We start from the raw sequence: 12282 nt of genomic DNA on the forward strand, positions 1-12282 counted from the left end.
GCCTGCTGTGTTCATCCAGCTCTGCACCTTGTTGTCTCGGATTTAATTGGTTCACCAACTTTTTGTTCCCCATTATACTTTACCTTTTTCTGGTTGTAAAGGACCTACATTTATCTTCACTAATAATATTATTTTCATATACTGATAAGAAGCTTTTACAATCAGTTTGTATGTTTCCTGTAAATTTAATCTCATGTTTCATTTTCCCCTCTTAATCAATGTTTTGACTTCTTGTACTGAAATCTAAACTGCTTCCAATCTTAAAGTCTTCTGCTTTTTCCGGACAATTTGAATGCCCGTTCCTTGGATCTAATGCTATCCCTCGTTAGCCATGGTCAAGGCGTCTTCCTTGTTTTCTTTTCATGCCAAACAGGAATGAGTAATTATTGTAGTTCCTCCATGCACGCTTTAAATGCTTGCCTTTGCCAATCCATGGTTATCCCTTTAAGTAATGTTTCCAAATTTATCATAGCCAGCCTTTATAGTTTCATTTCTCTCAGAATCAACTATATCACTCTGCATCTAAATGCAGAATTCATTATATTATTGGTCACTCTTAACAAGAGTCCAAGCACAATTAGATTGCCAATTATTCCTTTCTGTTTACACAATACTGAGTCTAGGACAGCTGATTCTGTTGTTGGTTCCTCAACGTATTGATCCAGAAAACCACCTCCTGCGCACTCCAGGGATTCGTCCTCTGTGGCATTGTTACTGATTAGATTTACCCAAACTATATGCAGATTAAAGTTGCCCAAAATTACAGCTATGCCTTTATTATTTGCATCTCTAATTTCCTGTTTAATGCCCTCCCCAACAGTAATACTGAGTTTGGGAGTCTATATATAACATTCACCAAAATTTTATGCCCCTTGGTGTTTCTGAGCTCTACCCACACAGATTTCACTTCATTAGAGCTAATATCCTCCCTCACTAATATGTTAATGTCCTTTTTAACCAGTAATATTACCCCATCTCCTTTTCCTTCCTGTTAGTCCTTCCTAAAAACTGAATACCACTAGAATGGCACACAGTACTGTAATGTGGGGTGTAACCAGGCCTTGATACAATTTAGTATAACTTGCCTGATTTGCCATTCAATCATTCGAGAAATAAAAGCTTGCACTTACTTTTCTTTCATTTGTTTCCTTGCTAACTTTCAATGATTGATATTTTGTAGTTTTATTGCTGTACCCTACCAACACTTGCACTTTCTCTTATTATTCCTACCAAATTTACAATACCACATTTATCTGTGAATTGCATTGACAATTATTTGCACATCCTACAAGTTTATTATGTCCTCCTCTAATTTGTTGCAGTCCTCTTTAGCATTAGCCATTACTGTTACTGCCTTTCTCCCAAAACATTGTCAACTGCAAATTTAACAATTGTGCTGTTGATTCCAAAGTCCAAATCATAATTTTAAGTTTTGAACACCACTAATCCTTTGGAATACCAACAAAAGGAATACCAACCATTTCCTAACTGAAGTCACTCTTGAGTAACAATCTAGATAACACAGTGTGGAGCTGGAGGAACACAGCAGGCCAGGCAGCATCAGAGGAGCAGGAAAGTTGACATTTCGGGTCGGGGCCCTTCTTCAGAAATGAGGAGCGGGAAGGGAGATCAGAAATAAATAGAGAGAGGAGGGGTGGGGCTGGGGAAGGTAGGTGGGATGGTGATAGGTGAGTGCAGGTACGGAGTGGTGGGGATTGGTCAGTGAGTTGGGAGGGGCGGATAGGTGGGAGAGATGATGGACAGGTTTTGTCAGGTCCAGGAGGTGGGGATGAGAGGGCGGGTTGGTTCTGGGATAAGGCCTGGAGTGGGGAGATTTTAAAACTGGTGAAATCCACATTTAGGCCATTGGGCTATAGCCTCCCCAGGCAGAATATGAGGTGCTGCTCCTCCAGTTTGTGGGTGGCGTCATTGTGACACTGGAGGAATGGGAGGCGGAGTTAAAATGGTTTGGGACTGGAAGGTGTTGTCGTTTGTTGCGAACAGAGTGCAGATGCTCTACAAAGTGGTTTCCAAGCCTCCGCTTGGTCTCACCGATGTAGAGGAGGCCACATTGGGAGCAGTAGGTGCAGTAGACCAAGTTGATGGATGTGCAAGTGAACACCTGTCTAATGTGGAAGGTTTGTTTTGTGCCTTGAACAGAGGTGAGGGGAAAGGTGTAGTGGCAGGTGTAACACTTCCTGTGATTGCAGGGAAAGGCTGGGATGGTGGGGTTAACGGGGAGTGTGGAGCGGATGAGGGAGTCGTGGAGAGAATGGTCCCTATGAAAGGCAGATAGGGGTGGGGAGGGAAATATATCTTTTGTTGTGGGTTCGGATTGTAGGTGGCGGAAGTGGCGGAGAATGATACACTGGATGCAGAGGTTGGTGGGGTGATATGTGAGGACAAGTGGAATTCTGTCTTTACTTTGTTGGGGGGAGGGGATGTGAGGGCAGAGATGCGGGAAACGCAAGAGATGCGGTTGAGGGCATTTTCGATCACCAGAGGAGGGAAGTTGAGGACCTTGAAATAGGAGGACATCTGGGATGTGCAGGAGTGGAATGCCCCATCTTGCCCCATCCCAGATGTCCTCTTATTTGAAGGACCTCAACTTCCCCCCTCTGGTGATCGAAAATGCCAATGCCCACTTTGAGTAACACTGTCTGCTTCCTGTCTTGAAGTCAACTAACAATCCATTTTGCTACTTGCCCTCTGACTCTACGTTTTCTGACTGTATTCATTAATTGAATTTGCTGCACCATATCCAAGGGCTTTTGGAACTTTGGATAAATTACATTGCCTCCTGTTACCACTTCAAAAATTCAATTAACTTTGGCAGTCAAGATTTCCCTAATGTTTTCCATATACTATAATTAGTAGATTAACAATGTAGTTTTCTTTTTCAGTCACTTAAGAAATTAAACCATGCAAATGTTATCAAGCTAAAAGAAGTTATAAGGGAAAATGATCATCTTTACTTTGTTTTTGAATACATGAAAGAAAACCTATACCAACTAATGAAAAACAGGTAGGTTTTCATTTAGCAATTTATTATAATCTATTTTTAAAAATTCCACCAGCAAATATCTAATGATGATGCTTACAGTGGATTTGGTGATGTGCTGTTTTACAATAAAAGCTACTATACACATAACTATTATGGAACATGCAGCATCTCATAAAAAACTGTACAGACATGTCAATCATATCACATATCATATTCTTAGATAGTACTACCCTAAATTTTTTGTTATCTCCAAGGGACCAATTCAAGTGATGTATCAAATAATTATTAAAAGATTATGTGATGAGAGAGTGGTGACAAGTTATTATGCATAGGAGTCAATGACATGGGATAAAGAGAGATTCTCTTTCATTCAGGAGGCATTCTCCTGAATGAAATTTGATTAAGACAAATTTAAGAGTTGTAATTTAAGGAGTACTTCTCCAGCCTTGAACTAGGATGAAATCACATAATAGAAGCAAGGCATTTTGCTCCTCAAATCTTTTTCACAGAGTAATGCAGATACTCTATTCCTGTACTTATTTCCTTTATATCTGAAAAGTAATCTTCTTGAAGTATTTATCTGATCTGTTTTGAAGGCTCTGTCAAATTTGAAAATTGGAGATTTAGAAAATTATTAGAGGTTTGGACAGCATCAGCATTTTTGAAAATTCATTCCTAGAAAGTAGGTATCGCTGGCTAGGCAAGCAGTTAGTGCCTAACCCTAATTGCCCTTGAGAAAGAAAGTGCTGTTGTCTTTGGGGGTATATGTACAGTGCTGTTAGGGAAGGAGCTCCAGGATTTTGTCCCAGTGACAGTGAGAGCATTATAGTTCCAAGTTAGGATGGTATGTCAGTTGGAGGGGAACTTGCAGGTAGTGGTGTTACCATGCAACTCATGTGCTCCACCTTCTTGGTGGTACAGATTGTGAGTTTGGAAGATGCTTTCAAAGCAGCCTTGGTGAGTTACTGCATTACATTTTGTCGATGGTTTGCAATGTTGCTACCTTACAAAGTAGTGAAGGGAATGAATTTTGAATGTGTATATAGAGTGCCAATCAAGTAGCGTAGATGGTGTTTAGTTCCAAAAATAGAAATTGCTGAAAAATCTCAGCAGGTCTGGTAGCAACCATGGAGAGAAATCAGAGTTAATGTTTTGGGTTGAGTGACCCTTCCTCAGAACTTTTTTTTTGCATGGAGTATGGACAGTTACCGGGACGATAGGTTAGAATGGGTAAGGAGGAGGAGGGCAGAGAAATTGAGGCGACCAATGTTACGTCGACAGTTCTGATTTAACAGATCAGCGGCATGGTGGCTCAGTTATTAGCACTGCTGCCTCACAGCGTCAGGGACCCGGGTTCAATTCCAGCCTTGGGCGACTGTCTGTGTGGAGTTTGCACATTTTCCCTCTGTCTGCGTGGGTTTCCTCCGGGTGCTCCGGTTTCCTCCCACAGTCCAAAAATGTGCAGGGTAGGTGGATTGGCCATGCCAAATTGCCCATAGTGCTTAGGTTAAGTGGGTTAGACATGGGAAATTACGGGAATGGGTCTGGGTGGGATGCTCATTCAGATGGGTGGTGTGGACTTGTTGGGCCGAATGGCCTGTTTCCACACTGTAGGGATTCTATGAACTTCTATGAAGATCGAGAGCAGGTGAAAGGCCAGAGGGAGTGGTCCAGGTGTTTAATTCCTTGAGTGCTATTGGAACTGTACCTGGTCAGACAAGTGGAAAATATTCCATCACATTTCTGACTTGTACGTTGTTGATGGTGAACAGACATTACTGCCCACAAAGTTCCTAGCTGCGACATGCTCTTGTAGCAACAGTATTTATACGACTGGTCCAATTAAGCTTCTGATCAGTGATAATTGTTGTTGACAGTGGGGGATTCAATGATAGTACTACTGTTGATTATAAAGGGGTGATGTGTAGATTATCTATTATTAGACATGAATTTTGCTTGGCACATGTGTGGCATGAATATTCATTGCCACTTATAAGTCCAACGTTGAATGTTGTCCTTGAGTTGCTATGTATGAACAAGGGCTGCTTCAGTATTTGAGGTATTGTAAATGGTACTGAACATTGTGAGATCACCAGAAACATCTGCACTTCCGACCTTATGATGACAGGAAGGTCACTGATGAAGCAGCTGAAGAATGTTGGATCCAGGGCACTACTATGAGGAACACCTGCAGAGATGTCCTGGGACTGAGATGTTTAGCCTTCAGTAACCATAACCATCTTCCTTTGTGCTGGATATGGTTTGAACCAGTGGAGAATTTTTCTGCAATTCTCACTCACTCCAATTTTGCTAGGGTTCCTTGATACCATACTCTGTCTAATCCTACCTTGCTGTCAAAAAAGAGTTATTCTCACCTCACCTCACCTCTTTTGTTCATGTTTGAACCAAGTTTGTAATGAGGCCTTGGCAGAACCAAACTGAATGTTATTAACTAGTATATTTAAGTGCATGGGATATGGTTTAGTGTAGACATGTTTAGAGAACTGCTTAGCAGACAGGAACAAAGAGTAGGAATAAACATTTCTTTTCTGAATATCAGCCAGTGACTAGTGGGGTACCACAGGGATCAGTGCTTAGAGCTAGGCTAATCGTAACATATAATAATGATTTAGATGAAGGAACTAAATGTAATATCTCCAAGTTTGTAGCCATTGCTGAGTGGGAGGGAAACTGTGAGGAGGATGCAGAGATGCTTCAGTGCGATTTTGACAAGTTAAGTAAGTGAGCAATTGCATGGCAGATGAAGTACAATGCGGATAAATGTGACGTTATCCACTTCAGAGTAAAAACAGGGAGACGGGTTATTTTTTGAATGCCAATGGATTTGTTATCCACTTCAGAGCTAAAAGCAGGGAGATGGGTTATTGAATGCCAATTGCTTTGGAAAGGCAGCAGTTCCATGAGATCTGGGTGTTTTTATGCACCAATTGCTGAAAGTAAGCATGCATGTACAGCAGCCTGTGAAGAAAGCAAATGGTATGTTGGCCATCATTGCAAGAGGATTTGAGCACAGGAGCAGAGCTGCTTTGCTGTAATTGTACAAGACCTTGCTGGAGTATTGTGTGCAGTTTAGGTCTCCTTAAGCGAGGAAGAATTTTTTTTTGCCTCTGGACGGAGTACACAGACATTCTGAAGAAGAATCATACCAGTCTCTCCGCAGATGCTGCCAGACCTGATGAATTTCTTCAGTATTCTGTTTTCTGAAGATTTACCAGTTTAACTCCTAGGATGGCAGGACTAACTACGAAGAGAAACTGGACCAGTTAGGACTAGATTCACTGGGGTTTACAAGAATAATGAGGGGGTGGGGGTGGAGGTGGTGTAGTGTTATCATAAAAAACCTATAGTATTCTAACAGGACTAGCCACGATAAATGCAAGAAAGATGTCCCTATTGACCAGGGAGTCCAGAAACAATGATCACAATCTAAGGATATGGGGTAGGCTGTTTAGGACTGAGATGGGAAATTTCCTCATCCAGATGGTGGTGAGCCTGTAGAATTCTCTGCCACATTGTTGAAAGTGGTTGAGCTCAAAACAGTGAATGTTTTCAAGGATTTAGGTATAGTTATTGGGGATAAAGGGATCAAAGTATATGGGGAGAAAGCAGGAATAGAGTTGGATGATTTGGATTATCAGCCTTGATCCTACTGAATGGCTGAGCAGGCTCAAAGGGCCAAATGACCTAACCAAAACAGAAATTGCTGGAAAAGTTCAGCAAGTCTGTCAGCATCTGTGGAGAGAAATCAGAGTTAACATTTTAGGTCCAGTGACCCTCACTCAGAACTAATGGCAGCTCAGAAAAAAAGATTGGTTTTTATGCAGAAAATAGAGTGGGGAGAAGGGCTAAGGAGTAAACGATAGGTGGAGATAAAGCCCGCAGAGAGAGAAGAACAGTTGGACAGACAAAGGAGTGGATAAAAATCAGCCTAGAAGAACGAATAGTTACTAATGAGGAGAATTAAGATTAACAATAGGTTGTGTGTAAAAACAGACCACGTGATAATAAGGCCTGGTGTGGAGGTTGGGTAAGGACATTGGGGAAGGTGTCTCCAGCCTTAAAATTGTTGAATTTGATACTGAGTCCAGAAGGCTGTAGAGTTCCCAAATGGAAAATGAGATGCTGGGGCCAAATGACCTATTCCTGCTCCTAATTTCCATGTTTCTATGAAATTGTTGAGCAAGTACCACTTGATTTCACTATTGTGAACTATTCTATCATTTTGCTGACGATTGAGAATAGATTAGGAATATGAGAAATGAGAAAATTACTATGATGGGATGAGATAGAAAATGTAAATCTAAGTGTAAATCATTAGGTAAAGCGAGTGGTTGCAAAAATATAAAAGGGCAAAGCTAAAGACTTTGTATCTGAATTCACATAGCACTCAAAACAAATCAACTGATTATGCAAAAAGAAATGAATAAATACAATTTGAAAGCCTTTGCAGAGATGAAGCTGCAAGTTGCCACAGATTGGGAATTGAGGATTGAAGGATACATGGCAGTTAAGAAGGACAAAAATCTAGGAAATGGTGGGGGGTGGCTCTGTTAATTAATAGTATCAACATAATAGAGAAAAATTACACAAGTTCACTAAACCTTGAAAAATCAGATGGGGATAAATTGCCTAAATGAAGAGTTCATAGAATGTTTTGAGGATAGTTTTTTGGAACCAACTGGAGTTAATCAGAGATTGGGCAATACTCGATCTGATGTTTTGTAGCAAGATAGAATTAATGATCTTACTCATAGATAGCAGCATTCATGACAGAATTGAATTTTGTGTTTAGTTTGAGCAAAAAAAGTGTGGTTTCAAAATTAGTATTCTGAACTTAAATAAGTGCATTTGGAATGATGTGAAAGCGGAGCTAGTTAACGTGATCTGGCAAAGTGAGCTGTGAAGATGGCATAAAGAAGTTATAAAGACATAGATTAAATAAGTGGGCAAAAATTATAGCAAATCCATGGCCACTCCACCTAGCCTATGCATCCCTGGACACAACAGACAAATTAGCATAACAATCCACCTAACCTGCACAACTTTGGTCTGTGGGAGGAAACTGGAGCACCCGGCAGAAACCCACACAGAACATGCAAACTCTACACAGGCAGTCACTCAGTGCTGGATCCCTGGCACTAAGTGGCAACGTTGCTGACTACTGAACCACCACAGACAGTCACCCATTGCTGGATCCCTGGCACTATGTGGCAATGTTGCTGACTACTGAGCCATCATATTCTCTAGGTCCACACAAAAATTACAATTGTGGTCCTTAGTGGGACTTATCTTTCCCTTGTTATACTTTTACACTTAATGTAGCTGTAAAAAAAACTTTGGATTTTACTGTATTTTACTGCCAGTATCCTTTCATATCCCCTTTTAGCTCTCCTAACTTTCCTTCTAAGTTGTACATTCTATGCTCCTCTAGGGTTCTGCTGTTTTGAGCCCTTGGTATTTTCCATAAGCCTTCCTTTTTCTCTTAATCTAATATTCCTTGAAATCGACAGTTCACAGAATTTGAAGTTATCACCTTTATTGAAACATGTTGACAGTATTCACCATATTTCTCCACATTGTTCTGTCCATATTTCCTTCTTGAATGCATCCCACTGTTCTGAAACAGATTTACCTAAAAGTATCTCCTCCCAGTCCACTGTGGCCAAATCATATCTGATCTTATTAAAATCAGCCTACCCTCAGCGGAGAAATTTGATTTCATGCTCTCCCACACAAAGCCATGCTGACTTTCCCTAATAAATCCATTTGTTTCCAAATGTGCATAAATTCTGCCTCTGAGAATCTCCTGCAGTAATTTTCCTACCGGTAATGTAAGGTTCACTGGCCTATAATTTCCCGGATTATCCCTGTTGCCTTTGTTAAACAAAAGGACAACATTGACTATTCTCCAATTTTCTGTGAGCTCGATTGTGGCTAAAGAGGATATAAAGGTCTTTTGTCAAAACTGAGAAGGATCAAGTTGTATCTGGCAAGAAAACGTTCAGTATGTCTGCCTGGTCTAAGCACAAGTACCCGTCGGGTCACCCCATCAAAGCTCCAGGGTGCCTCTACCCAAACTGCAGGACGAAGGAATGCACTTGGATACAGAGGGTAGGAGAAAAGGAAGAAAACATTGCAAGGACAGTTTGATGGTACAGGTGAACCAGGTTGTCTCATTTTTCTAAATTTGTATACATTTTTTGTGAACTTTAACTTTCATGCATCTGGTTTTCAGTGTGTCTGTGTAGGTGCTCAATGCATTGTCAGACCATCCAGCAACAGTTCATTCCAAATATGTGAATTCATGCAATGCACTTTGCACATAGAGCTGATGACATCAGCAACAATCAGATGGAACAACAGATTTGTGTGCTGCTGGAACTGAATGATGATCCTCATGTGTGCATTGTCTGTGTACAAAGTAGAAGCAGTGGATATACCAGGGAGTGTGCATCCTATAGGCCTTTACTCTAGACCTTTTAGGTGCATATGACCTATGTAGTTCCCCTTTAAAAGCAACTGAACAGTTTGTTCTTAAGCTTCCTCCCTGACAGGTTGAGTCATTTAACCCTCCCACTCCAAATGTGGTTTCAGCCATTTTCTTCTCATAGTGTACTTTTGATTCAGACAATGGAAGGTGACACTGACACAGCAACTTACAGCCTCAGCTTAACCATATAAGTGAGTCCCTTAATATCCACATCCCCTTCCTAGTAGCTCATCCTGTCTTGTCATTAGGATTCTTGCTTCCACAAGTCCCAATATCTGTTTACACTCGCCTACACCTATCTATCCTTCCCAAACAGCCCTAGACATATGCCGAGTGCAGTCAGTCACATCCATTCCTTTGAAGTCAGGGTGATGCTGACTGTTAACAATCCAACTCCTTCTTTCTGACCTTCCCAGCCACATTTTACAGTCTGGTCCCCTTCAAAATCCTTTTGCACTGTTCACAATTATTCTGCAGCCCCCAGTGCCAAAGACTAAAGTGCTGAAGTGGCAAGGCCCAGTGCATCTGTGACAGATAGATTGCTAAGGATGACGTCAAGTGAGTTGTTCTCTCCCCAACCACCTCAAACATAATCTAACAGTTCTTTCTTGGCCGGTTTGGTCAGTTTAGTTGTACCAAACCAAGCTTGGTGATGGGCATTGGAATCATCCTCTCAATTAGTGTTACTAGGATCTCACTTAGGATCTCAAAGGAATGACACCTAATATCTGGTCCACCTCTGGTCACTGTAACAATGTCTAGTACACCAATGTAAACTGTAACTTCTTGTGAACATGCAATACACTACATCTTGTTGACCAAGAGAATAGTGGAAGGAGTCTTCATCATGAAAAGCAATGCATACAGCATTGTGAATTGGCATGCCCATACAACCATAATCAGCAGGAGGTTTCCTTGTCAATGTTCAACTTGATGCCATGAAATTTAGGACAATTCCCTCCCAATGCATACCACTGTCACCACCTCTCGTGGTCTGTCCCACCAATGGAAAAGGGTCTACCCACATGACAGTGGTATCTGGGAGTGGTATCTTATAGATATACTTCCATGAGTATGAATATATTAGGCTATCGCTTGACTACTATCTGAGATGATGCTCCCAATTTTAGGAAGACTTTTCAGAGTCAACAGGACTGGGTTTTGCATTGTCATTTTCAATGCCTCGGTCAAGGCTGAGTGATCCGTCAGTTTCATTCCTTTTTCTGAGTTTCAGAGCAGTTTGATACAACTAGTGGCTTTCTGGATTCCTACAGAGAGGAGTCAAGGGTAAACCATATTGCTTTGGGTGTAGATAGAATCGTGTTTAGGCCAAAACAGATAAGGATGGCAGATTTCCTTTCCTAAAATATATCTGTGAACCAGATGAATTTTTATGATCATCATTGGAATTCTTCTTAATTCCAGATTTATTCATTGAATTCAACTTTCACCATCTGCTATAGTAGGATTGGAAGTCATGAAAGGGTAACCACATTTGTCATACATATTGATATTTATGAGGATAAAATGAACAGGGATGAGTGGATGTGCTGTGTTATTTGAGCATATGAAATTGCAGATAATATATTGAAATATTGGAATTGACTAACAGACAGAAAGCAGAGTAAGAATGAACAGGTCATTCTCAGATTGACAGGGCGTGAATAGTGGAGTACCACAAATACGTGGTCTGAAGTGTTCACTAATTCAATCAGTGATTTAGATTTGGAGATCAAGTGTAAAATCTGCAGGTTTGCTGATGACACAAAATTAGATGAATATGTGAGCGATGAAGATGATACAAGAGGCTTTAAAGAACTTAGACAGACTATTTTGATGGGCAAGAGCATGGGAGATGGAATATAATGTAGCAAACTGTAATTATTCACTTTGATAGGAAAAAAACATGAAATGCAGTGCATTCCTTAAATGGCAAGAGATTAGAAAGTGTTGACTTTCAAATAGATTTGGGCTTCCTTGTTCATAAATCACTGAAAGCTAAAATGAAAGTAGAGCAAGCAATTTGGAAGGCAAACAGTATGTTGGCCTTTATTAAGAGGATTTGAATACCGGAATAAGGAAGTTTTGCTGCAATTGTAGACAGCCTAGGTGAGATTGAACCTGGAATATAGTATACAGTTTTGGTGTCCTATATACTTGCCACAAACAGAATGCAATATAAAAATTCACCAGACTGAATTTTGGGGGTGGGATTGTTCTATAAGGGTGATTAAGGAGACTATGCCAACCTTGTCTAGAGTTTAGAAGAATGAAAGGGGAGCTCAATGCAACAATGAAACAAGTTTAATAGGACCTAAAAGCATTGAAGAATGTTTCCACTGGCAGGAACATTTAGAACCAGGGAACACAGTCTCAGAATAAAAGTTGGCTATTAAAGATTAAGGTGAGGAGGAATTTCTTCACATCACTGGACAGCACCGCCCAAACCCATCACTACTTCCATCCAAAAGGACAAGGGCAACAAATACATGGGAACAAGGAGGCAGAAAGGACTGCAGATGCTGGAAGCTAGAGTCAAACAATTGTGGAGCTGGAAAAGCACATCAGGTCAGATAGCATCCAAGGAGCAGAAACATCAATGTTTCAGACCAGAATCCTTCTTCTGGGCTATTTGAAGAGTGGGATTGTTCCATGAAGGGTGATTAAGGAGACTTTGCCTACATTGTCTAGAGTTTAGAAGAATGAAAGATATCAGAACCCTTCTTCTGGGCTGGTTGAAGAGTTTCAGGGCAGAGGAGATAACCAG

The 12282-nt window shown here is 40.8% G+C and overlaps 2 protein-coding genes across 2 annotated transcripts in view; both read left to right on the plus strand.

Moving 5' to 3' along the window:
* Positions 1-12282, plus strand: part of LOC109927112 (glial cells missing transcription factor 2) — a 1179481-nt gene that overhangs the window by 354929 nt on the left and 812270 nt on the right. The gene's annotated exons all lie outside the window — the stretch shown is intronic.
* Positions 1-12282, plus strand: part of LOC125486561 (serine/threonine-protein kinase MAK-like) — a 221916-nt gene that overhangs the window by 49386 nt on the left and 160248 nt on the right. Inside the window, 1 exon segment of the mRNA XM_048614462.1 lies at positions 2904-3025. Coding sequence (XP_048470419.1) covers positions 2904-3025 — 122 coding nt within the window.

This window comes from Rhincodon typus, chromosome 2, assembly GCF_021869965.1.
Source record: "Rhincodon typus isolate 14 chromosome 2, sRhiTyp1.1, whole genome shotgun sequence".
In the NCBI taxonomy this organism is placed as follows: domain Eukaryota; kingdom Metazoa; phylum Chordata; class Chondrichthyes; order Orectolobiformes; family Rhincodontidae; genus Rhincodon; species Rhincodon typus.